Genomic DNA, 24,733 nt, shown 5'->3' on the forward strand with positions numbered 1-24,733 from the left:
AGAAGATGAGTGAGGAGGCTACAGAAAGGATACAAAGTGAATAAATTGTAATAAATAAGTAAATAAATTTAAAAAAAAGGAAGTGGGAGACTTTCTCCCCCAGAACAATTGTTTGCTGCTTATATAGCCTTGGAGAGGGGACTTGTAAATCTTGTTTTAAATGTCTGAAACATCTAAGTATTTTTAAATTTCTTTTTATTTTACTTCCTGAGTGTTCCTTCCTCTTTCCTCTGGGAGGCAATGTTTAGTTTCAGAGGAAATTTCAACATATGCTAACGTGAAAACCTTTGGGTATGTACTCTGCAAAGGTATGTCTGAAAACTTCTATTTCCAGTCCTTTTGAGGAGCCTTCATACTGATTCACGTAGTGGGATGTACCAGTTTACATTCCCACCAGCAGTAAAGGAGGGTTCTTCCCCCTGACATCCTCTGTAGCGTTTTTTGTCATTGTTTTTCTTTATTTTTTTTATTTTAACAAATTTATTTATTTGGTGATGTTACCAAAATATCTATGTGTCACTGTTAGTATTTATTTACTTTTTTAATTAAATTTTTATTTTTAATATTAATTACAATTCACATTATATTCCAGCTGTAGCCCACTCCCTTACTCCCTCCCAATCCCACCCTTCCTCTCTCATCTCCTCCCTGTCCCTCTCTAAGTCCACTGATAGGGGAGATCTTCCTCCCATTTCATCTGACCCTAGCCTATCAGGTCTCTTTAGAACTGGCTGCACTGTCCTCCTCTGTGGCCTGGTAAGGCTGCCCCTCCCTCGGGGGGGGGGTGTCAAAGAGTGCAGGTAATAATATGAAAGAAGGGGGAGTTAGTAAGTCCTGGAGGGGGCAGGAGCTCCACAAGGAGAGCAACAGAACCAAAATATCTGGGCACAGGGGTCTTTTCTGAGACTGATACTCCAACCAAGGTCCATTCATGGAGATAACCTAGAAACCCTGCACAGATGTAGCCCATGGCAGCCCAGTATCCAAGTGGGTTCCCTAGCAAGAGGAACAAGGACTGTCTCTGACATGAACTCAGTGGCTGGCTTTTTTTATTTCACGTGCATGGGTGTTTTACCTGTATATCTATGTGCAGTACCAGCAAGGGCCAGAAGAGGGTATCAGCTTCACTGTAATGGGAGTTACATATGGTTGTGTGTTGCCATTGTGGGTCCTGGGAATTGAACCTGGATACTCTGCATAAGCAGCAAGTGCTGTTAACTGTTGAGTCTCCTCATCCCCTTTGTTTATTTTTTTAGATTAGTACTTTTGTTTATTGGTCAATATGAACTTTTATAATCTATATGCTAATCTTTCATAAGATACACACACAGACACACACACATATGTGTCTGTGTGTGTGTCAAACACACACTGGTGTATATGGAGAATGTTTTTTTTTATTTAGTGTGGGATTACATCTACATTCTTGACATGATTTATTTTATTTATCTATTTATTTATCTATCTACTTATTTATTTATTTATTTGTTTATTTATTCTTTATTTATTTATTTATTTATTTATTTATTTATTTAATTATTTATTTTGAGACAGGGTTTCTCTGTGTAACAGCCCTGGCTGTCCTAGAACTCACTCTGAGGACCAGGCTGGCCTCAAACTCAGAGATCTATGTGCCTCTGCCTCCCAAGTACTGGGATTAAACACATGTACCACCATGCCCAGAGATTTTTTTTTCTTTTAATGAGAACTATTTAATGTGATAATTGTTGCTTTTGGCATTTACACAAACTTTTTCTCCGCCAAAATCATAAGGGAATTCTAAAATACTGTTTTTTTGAAAGTTACCAATTTTGCTCTTCATGTTTACATCCTTAAGCTACTTGCATTTTTTTGTAGTATGACTCCAATCTCATATTTCATATCATGGAAAGTTATAATTTTCCATATATGAACTTTGAACTGAACTTATGTACCTAAGAGCATTTCTAGGAATCAAGAAGAGCAAATAGTTGTCGTAAATTCCAAGAAGCAATAAATTCCAAGGAGCAAGAGCAGATTCTGAATGATGAATGCCTTGAACTAAAGCCAGCCAACCATAAAAAGTCATGGCGATGTCGAAAGACAGCTGTCTGAGCACCTGTCCTGTGCTCTCAGTCAGCCCACCTTGTCCTCCAGTACTTTTCCGTTCTCACCTTTGCCCCATGAAACACATCAGCTGTTTTTCACTCAAGGAGTCACTCACTATTTAGTTTTTCCAACTACAAACAGTGTGAATTCAGTACTTGCTTTGTATTTACTTAATCTCAGTTTCTGTTTTTATATGGGTATGTAGTATGCCTGGCACTACTCAATGGAACTGTCCTTTCTCTGCTACCGTGGAAAGCTACCTCCTCCATATTATTAAGTGGCTCAATAGGTGTAAATGTGTCTCCACGCTTCCCCGCCCCCACCTTTTCTGTTTCGGTGACTCACTTTGCATGCCTAAACCACATTTCTTTCATTGACATACAATAAGGTACTACAATCTGGAAGGTTGGTCCCCTAACTTTGTTTCTCTACAGCACTCTGGCTATTTTATTCTATTTTGTCCTTTTGCTTCTCCACTTCCTCTTCTTTATTTTCTGTTTTTACTTAAAATTTGCTTAGATTTATTTCTTTTATGTGTTTAAGTATTTTGTCTGAATATATGTACATGTACCATGTGTGTGACTAGTAACCTTGGAATCCAGAAAAGGGTGTCAGATCCCCTAGAACGGGAGTTATAGATGATTGTAAGCCACCATGTGGGTACTGGTAACTGAACCTAGGTCCTCTAGAACAACAAATGCTCTTAATGGCTAAGACATATCTCTAGTTCCTCTTCTTCTTTTTGTTTGTTTTATGTGATAGTCTCACATGTACTCCAAGCTGACCTTGAACTTGGAAATCCCCTTGCCTCAGCCTCCTGAGTGTTATAATTACAAAGATACGCCATCATGCCCTTGCTACTTTGGCTATTCTTGTTTTATTACAACTCCATACATATCAAAAATAAATTGGTAAGTTTCATAAACTTTCCAGGATTGCATTGAATCTATAAAATAGATTCAGGAGATCTGGCAACATAAAGCAATGGAGTCTTCTAAATCATGGACACAAATTCTGTCTTCATTCACAACTCTTCTTTAACTCTGTAGAAGTGTTATAATTCTCTCCGTAAAGCACATGTGCATTGCTTATTAATATCTTGATATTTGATTGTTTTAGATATCAAAATGGAGAGGGATTTTTGGTTTGTAATCGTGTGTGGGATTATGTGAGTGTGTGTCCTCAGAGTACAGAAGATGATGTTGATCCCCTGGGGCTGAAGTTGCAGGCACTTGTGAGCTACCCTATGTTAATACTGAGAACTAAACTCAGATCCTTTGGAAGAGCAGCAGACAGTCTTAATCACTGAGTCATCTTTGTAGCCCAATAAATAGTATGGTTTTTGTTTGTTTCCTTGATTAATTGATCTGATTTGTTTTAAGACTGAGTCTCACTATGACTGTCCTGGGACTCTCTGTGTAGACCAGGCTGGCCTTGAACACATAGAGCCCAGCCTGCCTCAGCTTCATGGGTGCTGGGATTAAAGGCATATACCATCATGCCTGGCTGAAATGGTATGTTTTAAAATTATATTTTTATATGTTTTTGGCATATAGAAACATACATTTTGGATGCCAGTACCTTTAATAATAGTTGATTTTGTTTATTATTTATCTGTAGACTTTTGAATATATTTTGAGGATCTCCCTACATAGTTCTGACTGTCCTAAAGCTCACTTATAGACAAGATTAGCCTCAAACTCACTCAAAATCTGCCTGCCTGAATATGTGTATTTCCCTGTTCATATCCCAGCTGTGATACATTCAAAGATTTCCAATTAACTTTGTGATGAAAAAGAGAGAAGAAAATAGGCATAAATCTAAAGAGTTGATAGCACAATAGTGTTCAATGTCATCTTCTTATAAAAAAGGCACAGAGGGCTTGTTTGTACCCTTCCAGCATATGAAGAATCAAAGAAGTCCTATGTGGAAAGAGCACTCAACAGACACCAGATCTGCCAGCACCCTGATCATGGACTTTCTATCCTCCAGAATGATGGAAAATAAATTTATGTCATTTACAAGCTATTTGTTTATAGTATTTTGTTCCAACATCCTGAATGGATGAAGACAAGTTATATAGTAGTGATTGTTCATTTTAAATGGGTGAATAAACATTTCTTTCATAAAACAATGCATTTTTCTCTTAAATTGTATTCTAGGTTATCAATGTGGTTGAATATTTGTAGTCATTTGAAGAATGGCCCACATGGGCTCATATATTTGAATGTTTGGTCATCAGGGATGTGGCACTACTTGAGAAAGATTAGGAGGTGTGGCCTTGCTAAAGTAGGTATGACCTTGCTGGAGTGGTGGGCTGAGGGTGGGCTTTCTTTCTTTGTGCTGCCTGTGGATCTGGATGTAGAACTCTCAGCTGCTTCTCCAGCACCATGTTTATGTGCATGGTGACAACAAGGAACTAAACCTCTGAAACTATAAGCAAGCTCCAATTAAATGCTTTCTGCTATAAGAGTTGTAGATGCAGCCCCGGATATGGGAGAGCCACACTTAGTGGGCACCTGGGAGCAAGCAAGCAGAGCCTCAGTGGGTGAGAGCTCTGGCCAGAACTGCTGTGGGGCCCTCCATGATGAGAGATTTGGGGGCACTTCCCTCTCTGTGTAATTGATAGTCTGGGCAGTGAATACGTGGCTGACAGTGTCTAATCCTTTCTGCAGGATCTTGGCAGGGGAATCAAAGACTTCATCTGGAGCATCTGTACCATTTCAAAGCTAGATGCTCAGATCCAGCAGAAGAGAGGGGAGCAATGTCAAAGAAGGGAAAATAGTGTCTTGGCCCAGAGGAAAGTCCGGATTATAGAACAGAAGTAAGAGAGTGACCTATGTATTGTTAGAATTTTCCAGTGTTGTGCTTGGAATGGTGGAGTATTCTGGTTGAGTCTCTTCTTGTTTTATCAATTGTTTATTCCTGTGCTTTAATGAGTAACATCCCAGATTATTGGTGATTATCACTACATGGAGATGCTTGGTCATGGCTGGAATTCTTCCTCACATTAATTTTTCAGTTCTCTTTGGGTGTTCTCCCAGTCTGTGCTTAGCAAAGTTGTGAAAGCCATTTGGTTCCAAAATATAGCTGAATTGGCATTTGCGGTATCAGGGAAGAAACGTCATCCATTCCCCAGTGTCAGCAAAAAATTGTTGCTATGCTCTTCAACCTTTTGCTACAGGCACCTTTCCTCATTCAGGGGATGTGTGTGAGTCTCTTCCTCATCCATCTCCTGGTTAATTCTGCTGCATATGTCTCTTCTCTACTCACTGTATTGCTTTGAGTACCATTGGTTCAATAAAAGAATTGAGCATCCTGGACATATACCTGAAAGATGCTCCACCATTCAACAAGGATATTTGCTTAGCTATGTTCAAAACAGCCTTATTTGTAATGGCCAGAATCTGGAAACAACCTAGATGTCCCTCAACCGAAGAATGAATAAAGAAAATGTGGTACATTTACACAATGGAATACTACTCAGCTATTAAAAGTAAGAAAATCATGAAATTTGCAGGCAAATGGATGGAAGTAGAAAAAAATCATCCTGAGTGAGGTAACACGGCACCAGAAAGACATGCATGGTATATATTCACTTATAAGCAGGTATTAGCCATATAATATAGGATAAACATACTACAATCTACAGACCTAAAGAAGCTAAGCGTTAAGAAGGACCGTAGGCAGGATGCTTAATTCTCATTCAGAATGACAAATATAATAGACACTGGAAGTGTTAGAAGAGACGGAACAGGACAGGAGCCTACCATAGATGTCCTCTGAAGGGCTCTACCCAGCAAGGGATGGAAGCAGATGCAGAGACTCACAGGTAGACTTTGGACAGAGGCAGAGAGTCTTATGGAAGAAGCAGGAGATAGAAGGACACAAAGGGACACAAAGCTCCACAAGGAGACCAACAAAGCAAAAAAAAATTTGGGCCCAGGGAGGACAGCAGAGACTGATGCACCAACCAAGGACCATGCAAGGAGAGGACCTGCTCAGATGTGGCCCGTAGGCAGCTCAGTCTCCATGTAGAAACCCAAGTAAGGGAGGCAGGGGCTGTCTCTGACATGAACTCTGTTGCCTGCTCTTTGATCACTTTCCTCTGGAAGTACTGTCTTGTCAGGGTATAGAGGAAGAGTATCCAGGCAGTCCTCATGAAACTTGATTGGCTAGCTACTGCAGGCCACTGAGTTCTGCTGTCAAAGGGGACAGGTGGGACTGGGCGAAGAATGTGGTAGCTCTTTTCTCTATTTTTCTCCCCCTACCATGAAAGGCAGGACCCACTGCCACGGGCCCTCTGCATACTCCTTTCTCATGATGAATTGGAATCTTCCTGACTCCAGTATGTGGATTTTTACCACCACCCTAGGTCTGAGAAGACCAGAGTTTTCCAGCTGTTTTTTTGTTTGTTTGTTTTGTTTTCATTTGCCAGCTCCTGTGCCTGAACTGATCTGAGTAATTTTTCATTCCTTCCCTGTGTCTTTAACCTTCCCACTTCCTCCTGTCTTCCAGCACCTCTGGATTTGTAATTTTAACTGTTGCTTTTTGTGAATTTGTTGTTACTGTTTTTCTGTGAAACACATACATTGGATGTGGGAGGTAAAGGAGCATTCCAGTTTCTCCAGGTCACTCCCTCTACAGCCATCACTGTCTTGTTTTATTGTAACTCAGGTTAGGTCTCTGTTAGGTTTAGGTCTCTGTTATTCTGCTGCAGAAAAGGAAAGAAAGGGGGTGGGGGGAAAGAAACCTGAAGAGATGGGACACTCAGCCAAATGATTGGGTTTTGAGGAGTCATTTTCTTTTCCCCTTGAAGGGGAAACAGCTTTTTTCACTGGTACATTTAAAATTCCCCAGCTATGGGTCAGTGCCACTTCTGGACAAGTACAATTGTGTCACAGAATGCTCAGAGGATCTGAACTTCTTAACTCTGCAGATGAAATTTACTGTTGGCCACTGCCAGGTCCGACTGGTGTTTTAAGGAATAATGGATGCTTCATGTAAGAACTGAAGGGCTAACCTTATTAAACCATGTAACCTGTGATTGGTGACCTTTTCCTGTCATTTTAAAAGTGAAATCTTGGGTAGGAGGGCAAAAAGAAAACTTGTACAATTTTAAAATGTCACAATTAAACATGAGCTGGTCCTACCCCTCCCCCGAAAAAAAAGTTGCTGTGGTCATGGTGTCTCTTCACAGCAGTAGAACAGTGACAAAGACAATATCTTTTCAAGAAATTGTATGGATTCAAATGCTTTCCAGCAGTATATTGCTAATTTTTAAAAATTTGGTAATGAATGGGAGTAAAACAGTGTTTCATTATAATCTTAATTTGCATTCAATCCATATCTTCATATATATATTGGCTTAGTCACTGGTCTCCTACTGTAAAGAGACACCATGACTAAGAGAACTCTTCTAAAATAAATTATTTGGGACTGGAGAGATGGCTCAGAGGTTAAGAACACTAGCTACTCTTCTAGAGGTCCTGAGTTCAATTCCCAGCAACCACATGATAGCTCCCAACCATCTATAATGAGATCTGGCGCTCTCTACGGGCACTGTATGCAGAATAAATAGATTTTTTTCTTTTAATGAAAGAAAGAGAGGATTTAATTGGGGACTGGTTTACTGTTTCAGAGGTTTAGTCCATTATCATCATGGCAGGGAGCATGGCAGAATGCAGGCAGGTGCTGGAGCAGTAGCTGTGAGCTACATCCTGATCCATAGACAAAGATAAGGATATTGGTGCTGGGTCTGGCTTGTTCTTTTGGAACCTTTAAAACTCATTCCTGGTGACACATTTCCTCCAACTAGGTCATGCCTACTGCAGCAAGGCCACACCTTCTGATGCTTCTAAGCCTATCAAAGAGTTCCACTCTCTGAAGACTAAGTGTTCAAATATATGAGCATATGGGGGCCATTCTTCTTAAAGAGCATTACATTCACTCTTTGCATTGTGAAATGTTTATTCATGTCTTTTGTTCAGTTCTTTACTGGATTGTTGTGGGACTCTGGTGGATAAGGTCAAAGTCTAACATTTCCGGATAGCTTCTGTGCTTGGTCTATAATGGTGGACTCCATTTTCTTAGCAGGATTCTCTCTCTGCCTGATTTTAGGTTCCCAGATCATCACATGGCCCTCAGGGAAGATTATAGGCCTGGCCCTTTCCTGATAAGAAAACCTGTTTAGCAAGCACCTGGGAATTTCTGGAGATACTCACTCTGTGCTAATACGATGTTTTGGTCTCTTGACTTTTTACCAAAGACCTTTGACTTTACCTGGACCTCCTCTCCCACCCATAGGATAATTAAATATTGCTTTTTCCCTTTTATGATAGAACTGTTTTGGTACATGTAGATTAAGTATCCCTGGTTCCCTGACTCTGGTGAATCACACACATTCACCCTTGAAACCCTTTCCTCTGCCCAAGTTTTATAAATCCCTGATTTCACATGAAATAAACATGTTTCATGCAAGAAGCTACATGATACCATCAGCTTTCCATCAAGTCTGCCTGAGATTTGTCATTTATTCTGAGGGAAGGCTTCCTTCCTCCCTGGAAATCCTCTGCCAAACTCCTGGGGCTTAGCTACCTATCTGACCACCATGAGCTCCACCGTGATCACCAGTTCACCAGTGAAGCACCTTCTGGGCCTGGAGCCTGGACCCACCTTTGAGCCGGCTGTGCCTGCTCCTGTGCCTTACTAGACCTGCCTCCCCATCTCAAGTCCTTCCTCCCCCTCCCCCTCCCACTCCCCCACTGAGACTCGGCACCTTGCCTATTCCACAGGCCTCACCCTAAAGTGCTCTAGCCATTCCTGAGAGAAACAGAACCTCCAATACCAGGGTAGCTCTGTTCTTTGTCCTGAAGCTGACAGCAAAGCTCCAGACTACTGCCAGACAAAGAATGATAGATTGTGGTTTTCGTTAGTTTTTAGTCTTAGTGTTGTCATTAATTCTGTACCCTAAGGCAGCAATGAGAAAACAAAGTTGTAGTCTGTGGAAGTTTGTCCTGAAAAACCAATGATTTTATTGGGCTTACTTACAAAGCACGGGTGAGGGGTCACTGATTGTATCATAACAGCCACCCTATAAACCCCACATGGATGATGGCTTCCCTATAGCCACACAGATGAAGCTTTAACCTGGTAACCTTCCCCAGTCCATATATTCTAGTCCATCCCCTGAACAATTAGGACAAAATAGGTTGAGAAGAATGCCTGAATACTCAAGTGAGAATCCTACCTCCCATGTCCCCTCTTTCTATAATGAAGGTCAATAGTCAATAAACCCAGTTCTGACAATCTTTTGCTAGCAGACATAAATGAGTTCATGAAGATGGTGGCTGTTTGGCTCAGAGAGTGTTATAAAACATCTTTATACATTCATAATAGTAATCCTTTGTTTTTATGCATTGAAAATTATTTTCTGCTAATGTACATTAAGTCCCTTTTCTTATTATATTTATTATTTTTTACTGCTGTGTGTCTACATGTGTATATGAGAGATACAGAAAGTGAGAGGTGTATATATCCATGTATGTGTAGGTTCACTAACCCCATGAATATATAGAAATTGGAGGATGACCTTATGTGTTCTGCTCTATCACTCTTCACCTTAATTTCCTTAAGGGTCCCTCACTTAATCTGGAGCTATGCTGGCAGCCAACAGATCCTCTTACTTCACCCCATAGCTCTAGAGTCACAGGCATGTGTGGCCATGACCAGCTTTTTAAGTGGATGTTGTGAATCCAAACTCAGGTCCTCATGCTTGAACAGTAAGTGATTTTAACCGAGTCATCTTCCGATTGTCAGTATTTATTTTAAAAAAAATGATGCCACACACACAACATGAAATATTTATTGGATGGAGGTGGAGAGAGGGAAGGAGAGATAGAGAGGCATGATGGGGGGCAAGGAAAGAAAGCAAGGCAGAGAGAGAGAGTGAGAGGAGAGTAAGAGAGAGACAACGTGGCAAGTTGATCCTTTTATAGCTTGTGCATACTCAGCTGAAACGCATCTGCCACACACCTGGTGGGAGACACATGATGACATCCTAGGTTATTAGGCAACCCAGAAGCAGGCTGCTTATACAATAACATTCTTCCCTTTTTCAATAATTAAAAAAAAAAGAGTACATTGGACTGTTTCTTATGTAAGGCAAGTTAAAGTACATAAATATAGGTTCATTGGAAGCAGCTCTTGTTACCTGTTGGGTTCACAAATCATACCACGAGACTGTTTCCACATGGGAAGTTTTATTAAGGGAAGGGGGAGGGGGTTACAGAGACTGTCTCTGGGAAGGGTAGGAGGGAGAGAGAGAGAGAGCGAGAAAGAGAGAGAGAGAGAGAGTACATGGTGCCAGTTCTCTTATAAGGTGACCCAGAGCATGTGCAGGTGGTTTCAGGTGGTCCACAGGTGGTCGTAGGTGGCCTCAGAGATGCCTGACTTCCAGTTTGCCAGGTCCCTTGAGGCTGGCTGTAGAGATGCCTGCTTATGGATCCCAACAGCTTTTGGTCACCATGCAACAGGGTAAGAGATAGAGAGGGAAAAAGTGTTTAACAGACAAATCAATATCAGTCATCTTTAGTTACTTTTTGCTGACACTAGGGAGGCAATAGGAAGGCCAAAAGGCTGAAATGCTGGCCACGTCCAGGAAGAACAGACTGTTTTGATGCTGTCCAGGGTCTGTGAGAACATTGGTGGCTGGGAGGGAAAGTGCAGGTCCAGCTTGATGGAAGTCTGTGAGGTCAGACTGGAACACCTGTGGTAGGTGCTTTGGCACTGTCCTGGATGTAGGAAACACCTGGGTCTGGCAGGATACTGGAACATACATACATACATACATACATACATACATATATATATATATATATATATATATATATATATATATATATATAAACAAACAGAGGACAAAGTTAAGTAGGTTACAGAGAAAAATTCTTTTAGGTGTATGTTACCTTTAGGTGTACATTTGAAACTTTTGGAAGAGAGAACAGAGATGGAAGGTTTGGATCAAAGAAGAGAACCTTGAACATAGGGCACCTCCATTTACCCAATCACTGACAGTAATTTAAAAGATTTTGCTTTGGATCTGTCATCTAAGGGAATTGAGGCCAAGTTTGGTTGCAGAAATGTGTAAGCCTAGAAACCCTTAAAGCGGGTGTGAGGTGTAGGGATGTGAAATTATTTAGAAGGCCTCTCAGAAGAGAGCCTGGGGGTATGGTGGAAGACACGATTCTCATGGGTGAAGAGAGAAAAGTCAGTTCTGCCAATCTTTAGGGAGTCCCCATGGAGTACAAGAGAACCTGAGGTTCGGGGGCACAAGCTGACAAAGCAGGTCATCACAAGCAGTGCCGGGGGCTACAAGGAAGACTCCCAGGAGACTTGGTCTCACATAATACTAGGATCCTTCCTGGCTGCATTTGAAACAGGCACCTGGCAGGGTGGACCTTGGCACCTGGCAGGGTGGACCACCCAAAGGATGGGGCACTGCAGACCTCTTGTTTTTTTCTATGGGAATGCCAACAGCCTCAGAGCAACAGCTAAGGTCTGGAGCATAGTTTTAAAACCAACAATATAGTAGAACAGTAAAAAGCAATTTTAAAATTACATTTGAACTCATACCAAATCTCTTTGCCAGAAAGCCTAGTGGTGAATCCAGAGCACCAGCAGGGGATGGGGGGCGGGGAGGCGACAGCATTTATTCATTAATTCAGGAACTGATAAAGACATAGGCAGTTAGACATACATTTTAAATTAGCTTGTAAATCTGAACAGACATTTATAACCTTGAAATTTTAGCACCACATAAAAATTATTTTGAACCAGGGTTGAATCATTTACACAGCATGTTGTAAAAATATAACTTTGAATTTTTATAAAAATCCATACCAATTTAAATGAGACTTGATTTTATAGCCTAAAATGAGTTTAAATAAGCAGAGAATTAATTATTATTAAAATTGTTCATATCATCTGGTCACCTTAAGATTTACAATTTAATCTTAAAGTTTGTTTGTTTGAGAGCATAAAAAGAAACGAGAGAGTAGTTTTATTTAATGGGATGGCAGGCAGAGAGAAAGAGACAGGACTTTGAGAAAAGAGAAATAGGAAATCGCTTTTTCCTTCACTGATCGCTCTTACTGTTACTGGATAGTAGACATTTGAGTAGGGCAAATATAAGTGTAGAAGCCAGAGGTTTCTCAAAGGGGAGAGAATATGAAGAAGCCATTTCTTTAAATGAGAAAGGGGAAATGGAAATGGACCATGTGGCTAGTGGTTCATCAACCAAATAGCACAGCAGGTCAGGGGCTTAGCCCGGCTAAGCCTGACAACTTCGGTGCCTAGTACCGGGGCTTTATCAGCAGTAAGATCAAGTTCTCCTAGAGGGAGTCTAATCTGCGGGAAAGGATTGGAGCAGATAGGCAGCTTTAGAGGGGAGGTAGGACAGGGTGCAGTGGCCTTTTAGGGTCTACAAGAGACTGCTTTTTTGAAACTCTGAAAACAGTGGGACAGAAACAAGGTAGTGAAAGCAGCCGGCAGAGGGGAAACCGCAGTGTTGTTGTTGTTGTTTATAACCAAGATGTCTGCCAATCATGTGCCTGCCCTTGATTGCCCTTAGTTAAGAGGGAGTTGAAACCATGTGCTTGCCCTTAGTGGAGATGGCAGTGAAGCCGTAGCTCCACCCTCTTTATCCCACAATCAACATGGCAGCTAGTCATGAGTCCTGTGCAGCCGCAGTGGCAATGCAGAACCGGGATTGCAGGCCTTGGGGCCTTGCTGACTGACTGTATGGAGGTCCCTGCCCAGCAGCAGTTCTAAACTGTGAGTTGCAGGGCTGAGCGGGTGTCAGCTCAATTCAAAAACCCTGCTCCACACATAAGCACATCATCGAGGCAGGACATTTAAAACCCAAATTCTTGGGGCCTGAGGCAGTGGCAAAACTGAAAGCTGTTTGAGGGCAGTTTTAAAACCCTCTGTGCTGTGCAGGAGGGTCCAGAGGCCTCGCTTACCAAATAGTGAGTGAGGAAAGGACCAGAGCAGAAAAGGGTATCAAGTGAGAAAAAAAAGATCTGTTTTGGGCTGCATGCATGTTTGAGCAGCTGCAGGAAGCAGGGCAGAAGCACACAGTGGCAGCAGGCAGAGATGGGTTAAGTGATCATGAAGGAAGCTGGAGATGAAGGTGTGAGAGAAAGATTTGCTGTGGGTAGGCATGTGAGGGTTCTAGCATGTATAAACATTGCTAGAAGTGTCCTCCCCGTATGGGCTACCAAATGTTAGTATTTATTTTAAAATGATGCCCCCCCACACACAACAGATATTAAATGAAAGAGATTATTGGATGGTGGTGTAGAGATAGAGAGGAAAGGAACGAGATATGATGGTGTGGGCAGGAAAGAAACTGAGGCAGAGAGAGCAAGAGAGGATAGTAAGAGAGGAAGGTAAGAGTGACGCAAAGTGGCAAGTTGGTCCTTATAGCTTGTGTTTGTGCAGCTGAACTGAGCCTGCCACACACCCAGTGGGTGACACATAATGACATCATAGGTCACTATGCAACCAGAAACAGGCTGCCTATACGCTAACATTCATTCCCTTATATTATGGAGCTAGTTTGTTTTTGAGAAAGTGTCTAGTGTGGCACAACTTGGCCCCAAATTCACCTTGTAGCTGAAGCTGAATTTAAACTTAAGTTTCTGCTGTACCTACCACCCAAGGACTGAGATGACAAGTATGTGACACTATGTCTAGTTCTCTGTTGTTTTTAAGTTCTTTTTCCTTTATTTTATTTTATTTTATTTTTTTTGAGACAAGGTCTTATGTATCCCCGGTTACCCTCAAACTTACTCAGGGACAGTGTGACTTTGAACTTCTCATCTTCTTACTCCTCTTACCTCCATCTCCCAAATGCTAGAATTATAGGCATGCACTTTCATGAGTAGTGTGTGTATTAATGAGAGCTGAACCCAGGAATTTTGCATGCTAATGCAGGATATTTGATCTCATTGTGAACCCCAAAATTGTGAATGGTAAAACCCTGTTTCTTGTTTGGTGTGGTTGAACCCTATCATACAGCTTTAATCCAAGAACTTTCTGTTATTATGAACAGGTGATTATGGTGTGGTTCAACCATCCCTAACACACATTTAATCCAAGAGCTTTCTCTACACAGGATTTAATAAAGTTAACCCTGGGTCAAGAGGTAGAGCAAGAAACCAGCTGACAGGCATTAAACAATAGGAGGGACTTTGAGTTGAGGGGTATTTAAGACAGCGTGTAGAAGTAGAAGGAGCTTTAGCTCTTTAGTTCTTGAGCTGGGTTTCTTGGCACCCCCTGGGCTTCTGGGTGAGGCAGCAAGTCTTTTCCTCCTATTCTGTCAGCTGAGCTAGCAAGCGTTTGCCTTGGGCGTTTGGCTTTTGGCTTTTTCCTTCAGGGACGTGAGCTGAGTAGAAAGGCTTTTTCCTTTTGGGTCGGCAACTGTGTAGAAAGGCTTTCTCTGCTTCTCTGAGCTAGTAGGTTTTCACTTCAGTATCAGGCTCCCAAGTTTTTATTGGTAAAATCAAATGATTGGGATTTTCATTCTTTATAACAACAGTCCCCATCGCATATCACATAAAGCAAGGTTCCAATTCCATCTTTTCCAGTTCCATCTTCAGTTAATGAAAGGCCCTATTTTACTCACCGAGCTATTTTTATTGTTTGGTACCCTGTGTATGTGCACAGGTGTGTTACAGAGTTGTCTATTCTGTAACTTTGCTCAGTGTATACCCTTTCTCTGAACCAATCGCTCTTTCCCTGGCCCTTCTCACCTCTCCTTTTCTCTTCTCATCTCTTTTCCACCTAAAAATAGTTCCTCTGGGGATAGGAGGAGGGTTCAAGTTACCAATCATGTGAGCTCAGGGTTTTAGAACCGAGTTCTCAAGGAACATTTATGTTAGCCCAGTAAACATTAATTTTGTTCAGAAAGCCTTTTATTAATCTCCAGGACATTTGGATGTTTAGGGATATTACTCTGATTCCTAAAGAGTGTTCCATTTGCTTTCGTTAATTTCTAGAAATTGTGTGGCATTAACAACAGGAGATCTGGCCTAAGGTAAGTAAAATCAGTTTGCTCTTGAGGGCAGTTCTCACTGAATAGCATTCATCAACATAAATGATGGCACCAGCAGCACAGGCACCTAAAGGCATTTTCACAAGTCTTAACTTGGAAAGGTACATTGGCCTTGTGACCACACCAGTTTAAGAGCCTTGAATCTCATCAGTTCCCTGCATTCTTCAGGTTCCATTGGGCAGCTGGCTGATTCCTGAAGTCCCGACCTATCTGGAGGTAAAAGCCACTCCTGGGTTGCCTCAGCTAGGAATCAGGTGACCTGCTGATTGCAACTCGTGGGTGGTAAAGGGCGGCAGCTGCAGTAGCTGGACGTTTTGGAATCTGCTCTACTAGTTCACAAGTCATGCGGGTAAACGCGAGAGGGAAGCGCCAGTCTCAGAATTCTATCCTCCAGGGATGCAGGCAGCGGTCTTGTCAGGGCCCGCAGAGGCGTGGCTAGAACGGAGCTTCCTAGCAGCGCTAAACTGCGCCTTCTCCAATCGCTGGGCAGTAGGAAGGCCAAGGCGTGGGTGGGCTTAGGGGCGGGCCGTGGCGGGGAAGTAGGCGGGGCGTGGGTACTGCTCCTCCTGGCCCTCCTGACTCCCACCCTTCTTGGCTGTGACAGGCGCAGCTCTTGGTCTCAGCCTCCTCCATCTCCTCTACCGCCTCCGAGTATCCCACGCCTCCGAGCAGGCCGCAGTTTCCTGGCTTGCGATTCCCGGGCTCAAAGCTCTGCAGCTCCAGCGTCTTGGTGTCCCTGCTCCTGCGAGATGACGCTCAAGTCCAGCGAAGGCGAAGGTGGGAGCAGCATGCGCACCGCACTCTCGGACCTGTACCTGGAGCACTTGCTACAGAAGCGCAACCGACCTGAGGTTAGTGGGACCCCTGGGGTCCTCAGCGTTCGGGTTGGGTCTCTGCTCCTGGCCTTTCCATCTGCTGCTGGATTTGTCCTATCTATGGCCTTGTTTGCAGGCGGTCTGCCCCCGACGGCCTGATCTTGGGTGTCCTGTCCCCAGGGTGGAGGCCTTAGCACTGGGTCGGGTTCATATTGGGTGTGGTAGATAGTTCCTGGGGCAGCTCTCCTAGATAAAAATCTCAAGAGGCCTGTCAAAAGAAAGGTCAAAGAAAACTTGCTCATGGATGAAAGTTGAGTAACAGAAAGACTTGAAGAAGAAAAAGAAAAGACTTTAAGGAACATATCCAAGACTAAATCTGCCTGATTGTTGTTGAGCATTTGTGTTCAGTTTCACAAACATGGTTGTGAAAGCCAACTTCGTGCTCTAAAAAGCTCATTCAATGTGCCTCTACATTTCATTTCAGCAGGCCCCTTGTGCTACATTGTAAATTAGGGTAGTCTTCACATTCCAGTGTTAGTAATAGTTCTTAATCTCTAGTGTCAGAGAGGCCCCCAGAAGAGGTTATGATGACATTCTATGTAGCGTGTCTCCCCCAAACACAGTAGCTTATCGTGCTGAACCACTTAGTGACCCTGCTCCCTCTACTCTCTAGTCCCTTCTCCTGAGAGATTTGTGGTGCTGCATGTGACACAGCGAAGCTGGAAAGCTGGTTTTGTTGACAGGCAGGTACAGGTATTAAACAGCATACATTACTTAGACAAAATGTTCAAAGATGATAGTAGGTGAAACTAAAAGGAAAATAAATCAAAAAAAGACTTGCAGGAATGGTAGGCTATTATGTGTTTTGATCACTTTTTTTTTTAGATTAAAAAAAACAAAGAAAAAGTTAAGAATTGGTAAGAAAAAAGTATATTATGACAGTTTTAGTCTGGTTCCCCAATTCTGGAGCTCTGTTTCCTTTTCCCCACCACTGGTATCATTTTCCCTCCCCAAGCGAGTTTTGGAAGTAACGTTATTTAATCTTGCCTTTCTATGCTCCACACCCAGAGTCCTCTTTTAGTAACACTGACAGAGCAATTCACTGTTTAGGGGGAGAACCTGTGCACCAATTAAATGTCAGAAAATTTTTATCTCTCCTGCTGGCAAGTAGGAAGACATTTTGCCTTTTTTGTTTGTTTGTTTCTTGTTTTGAGAAAAGGTCTCACACTGTAGTCCAGGCTAGCCTGTAACTCACCTCTACTGCCCTGAGTAGCCTTGAACTCCTGTTAATTCTCTTGCCTCAGACTCCTGAGTTTATAGGCATTATAGGCATGGGCCAAGATGTCAGACTTCAGAACATTTTTAATGTCTCAACGAGATGGATTTATTTTTTACAGCAAGGAATTATCAGACCCCCAAATGTAATGATTATTGAAGGAAACATCTGTTTCTGATGTTATAGTTCAGTGCCTTATTTAAGGTGAGCAAATAAAGAACAAAGAGCAGAACTTATGTGATAAAACTCTAATCTACTTAGGCCCATCTGGCCACAATAAAAACAGATTCCTATCTGTAAGGTGTCTAAGTCTTCCTCGTTTTGAAAAATAAAGTCATACAGATCCTAGAAGTGAAGGACAGGTAAGGAAGAAGACTAACAGACCATACAAGGTACTGAGAAAACTGGGGTAAAAACTAAGTTTAATTTGAAAGTGATACTTTATTTTCTAGTATACATGCTCTTAAATGACAGACAGAATGGAAAAGTCCCCTTCTCAAATGAAACATGTAGACCTAAGAAGAAGCTCTTTCTCTAGTAGGCTGATAATCAGGAGCAGACACGCTGACCATGTTTCCTATTGACTCAACCAAGACTTGTTTTCTGCTATTGTATGTGGACTGTCTGGCATTGAACCCTGATGTCTCCGTGCAAGCTGTTCTGTTTGCCTGTTTGCCCCTTACATCCTGGATTCTACAAAGTGCAGGCTTCAGCAATGCTGCCTGCTCCATAGTGCTTCGCAGCCCCTACACCTCCTTCAGAGGAAACATCTGCAGCACAGTTCAAAGGGCAGAGACAATTTCTCAAAGGAAGTTGAAATAAAAAAAAATAGATGAAAAAAGTTGGCAGGGGTGGCAGCAGTAGTGGGGGAAATAGAGTAGGGGCAACTACAGTTGATTTTCTCATTTAAACTAATTGGCTCGGAACAAAGTGGCAGTGAACTAGTGAGCACAGGAATGAACAAACATTTGTTCAGCCTACTGTTAGGCTCTCTGCCAACTGCTTCCACATGTACAACTTAGAATGCCCAGTCCAAGGAAATGAGTGACTCTAAATACAGAAGAGCCTGGGAGCTGCTTAATACCACCTGCCAGCCTTGTGTAGTTCCCTGGCTGCGCCCATCTGATGTCCACAAGTACCAACTCTTCACATGGACATATCTCTCACTTTGTGAGAGGGGGGGAAAAACACAACAGGAAAGTTACAGAAACCACAAGAAAACCAACAACTCTCCCAAGAAAGCTAGAGATTAGAACTATTTAACTCTAAATGATAACAACTGGGGAGACAGGAATGCTTAAGAATCAGGATTTTTCTGGTAGGTATTGTCTTAAAAATCATACATTAACTAGAGCTTTGTTTCTCAGGCACTAAATACATATATCAATCCAAAGGCCACGTGTTGAAAGGTCGTTGGCTGATTTGCTTTATCTGTCCAGTGCACTCTGGATTAATGCACAGGCTTCTTCCACTGAAATAAAACAAGAAACTCAAGCAGCTCCATTCCACCTTCAACACCAGACTGTATTTCTAAAAACCTGGCTCTCAGTTCCTGTATAGCTATTAGACCAGTGTTGAAACTGTGTATAAAACATCACTCATTAAATTTAACCATTCTCAGCTGGGCATGGTGGTACAAAAACAAAAACAACAACATTCTTTGTTTTACTATTTCTTTATTTATCTTTTTTTTTTTTTAACACATGGTCTCACTATGTAGCACTGGCTGGCCTAGAACTCACTGTGTACACCAGGATAGCTTCAAATTCAGAGATCTTCCTGCCTCTGTCTCCAGAGTACTGGGATTAGAAGGGTGCTCTTAATTATACGATGCCTGACAGTTTTTGATGTTTGCTCTGTCTTGTTTATTCAAGAGAGTCTCACTGTACGGCCTAGGCCGGCCTGAAACTCCTGGCAGTGCTCTTTGTCTCAGCCTCTTGAGAACTGACATTACAAGGCTGTACTGACTAAAATTAAATTTAGTCAGGCCCAGCTGACCAAAATTAAATTCTTATCTCTACCTTGTCATCAATATTTGAAGGCAAAAAGGCTTAGAAACCATTTTCAGTAAAATAATTTATAATCCTTAGACTCCAGGAGTTAAACATGAACACATAATTCAGAATTCAAGAAGGCAACATGATGCCAGGCCTTGTTTTGTATTCCAGATTGCTCTCAGAATTATTCTCCAACCCCTGCCTCCCATGTACTAGGATTACAGTTATGTGCTACAGAGTTTACAAAAAAGACTTTATTGAAACCACTTATGTATAAGAAAAATAACACCAACAAGGTACAAGGATATTGGTAGCTGACACCAGCCTCTGGTCCTAGGCAGAAGTGCAGAAAGTGGTAGCTGGGTCATCTTGACTGAGTTTCCTGATTGTTTTAAATTAAACAAATCAAAGATATGTAGTCACAATATAGAAATTTATAGCTTAGCATTGCCATACTTTTTATCTCAGCCCTTGGGGGGAGGTGTGGGGGAGGGGGTGACAACAGGTGAATTTGAGGTCAGCCTGGTCTACAGAGCTAGTTCCAGAACAGCCAAGGATACACAGAGAAACTCTGTCTTGAAACCTCCCCCCAAAAAAAGAAAGAAAGAAAAATGTGTGTGTGTGTGTGTGTGTGTGTGTGTGTGTGTGTGTGTGTGTAGTTATTTGCTGCCTAAGCAGTGCAGAAGCTACCTTTGACACCTTTTCAAGCAGACAAGATTAGGTGCTTTCCTCATTTCTTTAAACTTCTCAGCCTCTATCACATATATATCTTAATTTGTCACGGTGCTTGCACTTACAATGTGTTCTTTATAACTTTCAAGATTTGTCTGTGGGTGGATTTTAAAATGTGAAAGTCAGTAAGTGGCTTTTACATTGTTGTAATTGATTGCTGAACTAATGTTCTACTTTTCCCAGATCCCCTGATATTGTTTGAGATGGCAAGATAACCAACAAAATTCTTAAATTTTCTAATCTTTTTTTTTCTGATTGAGATTGTTGTGGGGCTGTGCTCTGCAGCTCTAGCCAATGAGACAAGAAAAGCTGTTCTCTAGGGAAGTTCTGGGCTGTGTCCAACTGACCTGGCCTCTCTGCCCTTCTTACCTTGAGAATAGAGCTGATCAATAGAGTCATGGCTTTTGCATATGTATTTCCAACCCATGATTCCCTTCTTTCTGGGATTTCTGTCCTCAAGTTCATGGTCTGTGAAACCGTATGGCCCTCTTCAGCTACAGGGTTGAGTGATCAGTAACTATTCTTTTGCCTACTTTCTGTCTTCTAGAGAGTCATTGAATAAAATCTCTTTTCCCTGGTGAAAACATTTTTAAATGTTTTCTTTGTGGATGATATGGAAAGTACATGTTTTTTTTTCTATCCTCTTTTTGCTATAAAAAGCTGGGTGTAGTGATCTGTGCCTATAATCTTGGAGTTTGTGGGTCTGAGTCAAATGGATTTTGATTCCAGCCTCCCTTGGGATACATAATGCACCCCTATCTCAAAAAAATCTAAACAAATAGACTAAGGAGTGAGGGAGGAGGAGATCCACACAAGTACTCAGGCTGCCAAGTTGAAAATCCTACTCATGTCAGAAAATTTCATCTTGCCAGTTATAGGAAGGAATGTGGTTTTGAGAGCTTGGTGGGAACAGTTGACTTCCATTTTTCTGAATAGAAATTAATCATTGTGACATAAAAATGAAGGAATACATAAGGTTTTGAATGTGGAACATTTTCTTTAGTGGCTTTTTTCAGGCTTGTTAGTATGTCAGTATTCCCAACAGAGAGCTATATCCAACACCATGGTAACATAGCCCATGTTTACCGAAAGTGTCTTAGTATTATGTTAAGTTTGCAACCCAGTAAAGTCATTCTGTTACTATCCTCATTTTTACAGTTGAAGAAACAGAAGTGCAAAAAGGTCAAGAATCCAAAGTTACTCAGCCATTAGTAAAAATAGCCAGGAATCTAACCCCGGGGAGTATGTTTTTCTGTTAAAGGTGTGTTCCAGATTTTCAAGTTCTACTTAGTATTTTTTGCTAAATTACTTTCTTAAGCTATTTCAAACACATAATGCATAATTTGTAAGATATGGTGAGTAGGGCTGGAGAGATGGCTCAGCGGCTAAGAGCACTGGCTGTTTTTCCAGAGGTCATGAGTTCAATTCCCAGCAACCACATGGTGGCTCACAGCCATCTATAATGAGATCTGGTGCCCTCTTCTGGCATGCAGGCAGAATACTGTATATGTAATTAATAAAAATTTTAAAAAAGCCTTAAAAAAAAAAAGATATGGTGAGTAAAGTCAGCCTATGCAGACAATTTCCTTCTCACTCTACCTTCTATCCAACCAAATTTTCCCTTCTTAGAAATAATCACTGTTCCTTCCAGTGATCATTTGTATGTTTCTAAGTAAATACAAGTATATTCTTTTTTTTTTTTCACTGTTTATGGTGAAGCTAGCATAATTGCCTTCAAATAGTTTTATTTTCCCACATAAAAAGATGGTTTCAAAATTACCTCAGAGTCTCATTGTCATGGCTACATGGTGTCTTCCCATGCAATGTCTATAGTGTCATTGAATTGTTTGTTGTAGAGTACCTAGGAATTGTGTGAAGTTCTGTGTTGCCAGGTCTTCTAAGTTGATTTTCAAATTACAACCTATTTTCAACAATTTTGTTACAACATAAATGCCATATGACAATGTCATGTGAGTTTGGGGAGATTTTAGCTGCTAAACAAGGCAGTTTCTCTTTCTCAACACTTCCCTCATCTGAGGTTACTCAGCAAATGACAATGAGTCAGTCCTCATTGTCCTTTCGGTTAGAAAGAAAGCAGTAAATGAAGATGTCTTAGTTTGTGGAAATCACACCTAAGAGACATCTTAAGGCCAGACCTCCTTGTCTGTCATCTTTCCACCCTTTTCCTTTTGTGCCCATCATCGCTGAACTCATCCCAGGGGTACATATATTCATACTAAAGGCTTCTTTCTCCCAGAAAAATGAATGGCAAGTAATACTTTTCATAGCTCTGCTTATTGAAGAGACCTTTCACATCTCCTTAAGTGTCCTTGAGTGCTGTGTGTGGTTAGTACATAGCTGCTCTTCATCTTCAGATTGTTCCCAAATACCAACCTCACACTACTTCTTTCTCCTCTACCTTGTTGTGTTGGTTTTGACTTATTATTTTATGCACAAATATTTGTGGGATAAGAAAGGCAATATGTCTTCATATTATTCCCAAATAATCCAAACTTTAATTTTTATGACATTAAAAAACAATGCTATGCCAGACTGTGGTGGCACATACCTTTAATCCCAGCACTTGGAAGGCAGAGGCAGGCAGATCTCTGAGTTCCAGGCCAGCCTGGTCTACAAAGTGAGTTCCAAGACAGCCAGGGTTATACAGAGAAACTCTGTCTTGAAAAACCAAAGCAAACAAAGAGACAAACAAACAATAACAACAACAACAAAAACCCAATGCCACAAGACCTATACAAGATTGAGCTCATCAGCATTCCTTCATGGATATATTAGACCCTCCTCTGGGTTTCTTGACAACTAACTGTTGCTGAAGGGGTGATATAGTTATTGGTAAGTTGCCTTTGCTCCAACAAATGACTTCTTATCTATACAAGTAAACTTAAATGAAACTCAGTGGAGAGACACCCCAATATGATTTCCCCAGTTTATGTGTCTACTTACAGGTACAAAGTTTCAGTTACAGACTCAATGGCTTGCCTTTTTACTCTTAAAAAATCTTACTCTGTGTGTGTGTGTGTGTGTGTGTGTGTGTGTGTGAGTGTGTGAATGTGTATGTTGTTTGTATACAGGCATACAAATACGTGCAACAGTGCACGAACACTGAGGACATGTGACCTATCACTTTTTATCTTACTTTCTTGATACAGGGTCTCTCACTGAACCTACAGCTGCACTGGTGGCCAATCAGACCTGCTGGTCCTCTTATCTTTGCTCCAGACAGTGCTGGAATTACAGATGGCCTTGCTGTACTTTTTATATGGGTGTTGGGGATTTAAACTCAATTTGTGCTGGGACAGCAAACACTCTTACCTACTGAGCCATCTCCCACTCTTTTAAAAAACATTTATTTCTAGTTTATGGGTATGGGTATTTTCACCTCTGTGTAACTCTGTGCATCACCTGTGGAGAAGAGGGCATCAGATGTTCTAGAACTGCAGTTACAGGTGGTTGTGAGCCACCATGTGGGGGTGAGGACCAAACCCAGGTTCTCTGCAAGAGCAACAAATGCTCTTAACCACTGAGTAATCTCTCCAGGCCTTCTCTCTCTCTTGTTTTTTATTTTATTTTTTGTTTGTTTTGTTTTGTTTTTTTTTTTTTTTTTGAGACAGGGTTTTTCTATGTGGCCTTGGCTGTACTGGACTCGCTTTATAGACCAGGCCGGCCTCAAATTTTAATTGCTCTGCCTGCCTCTATCTCCCTGAGTGCTGGAATTACAGGTGTGCACCATTGTGCCCAGCTTCTTTTTAATCTCAGTGCTATTCTTGATCAGTTTTGGAAAAATTCAAAATTACTGAAGATATTTTTAAAAAGTTTTTTTTTTATCATTCTGGATTTTATAATTGATGTATCGCTTTGTTTGCCTTAACACATGTGTTCCTAAAGCCATCCTTCTATCCACTCATTTTTGCATTTGAAAACAAGGTGAAGATGTCAGAGTATTTCAACCTGAAGGGCTTCAGTGTATATATCACTGCCTAGAGTTTGTTTATGTTTTTTAAGGTAAGATTTACAAAGAGTAAAATACAAAAATCTTGAATATGCTCTTTTACACTATATCACAGGATAGAATATTACTAGTACTCCAATTATCTCATGCCAGTCCTTTCCTCTCGAGACAACTACTCTTTTAATTTTTATTTATTCCCATTGTGTTTGTTCTGAAATCTCACACAAAGTTTATCATATTGGACATATTATTTTCTTAATAGGACTTCCTTTATTTAACATGTTTCTGAATTCATTCCTATTATTTTGTAGTTTGAGCTCTTGAATGCATGGACAACTGGCTTGTACATTCTCCTGTGTTTCAACACCTGTATTGTTTCCTTTTGGGTGGACTGTTGGGAACGTAAAGCTGCTGAGTACATCTGCATTCAAGTTTCTGTGTGGACAAATGTTTTCTTTCATCTTGGATGAACCCCTAAGAGTAGGATTGCTGGACCATAGAGTAAGTGGGTGTTTTCTTTTATTTTAGATTTTCTAGTAATGATATACAGGCATTCTGTTGTTTTGGGGTTCTGTTTAATGTTTGAGACAGGGTCTCCTGGATAGACTTGGCTGGACGGGACCTCTCTGTATAGCTGAGCTTGGTCTTGAACTTGGCAGCAATCCTTCTGTCTCTGCCTCTTGAGTGCTGGTATTAGGTATGTATTACCATTCCTGTCCTCCGTGGCTCTAATTTAAT

General features: G+C 41.3%; 1 protein-coding gene and 1 pseudogene across 3 annotated transcripts in view; both read left to right on the top strand.

Annotated features, from left to right (window-relative positions):
* Window positions 1–2,936: 2,936 nt before the first annotated feature.
* LOC129676246 (etoposide-induced protein 2.4 homolog) lies at window positions 2,937–7,072 on the top strand (annotated as a pseudogene).
* An 8,697-nt stretch (window positions 7,073–15,769) lies between these two features.
* Window positions 15,770–24,733, top strand: part of Mpp1 (MAGUK p55 scaffold protein 1) — a 31,554-nt gene continuing 22,590 nt past the window's right edge. Inside the window, exons 1-2 of one of the 3 annotated variants that reach the window (XM_055606571.1) lie at window positions 16,034–16,056; window positions 24,307–24,496. In XM_055606571.1, coding sequence (XP_055462546.1) covers window positions 24,320–24,496 — 177 coding nt within the window. In that variant the 5' untranslated portion in view covers window positions 16,034–16,056; window positions 24,307–24,319. Of the gene's footprint in view, window positions 16,057–24,306; window positions 24,497–24,733 lie in introns of all 3 variants that reach the window. The other 2 variants (XM_055606570.1, XM_055606572.1) reach the window with 2 other exon arrangements.

Source organism: Psammomys obesus, unplaced genomic scaffold (genome assembly GCF_907164565.1).
Source record: "Psammomys obesus unplaced genomic scaffold, mPsaObe1.curated_primary_1811, whole genome shotgun sequence".
Lineage (NCBI taxonomy): Eukaryota > Metazoa > Chordata > Mammalia > Rodentia > Muridae > Psammomys > Psammomys obesus.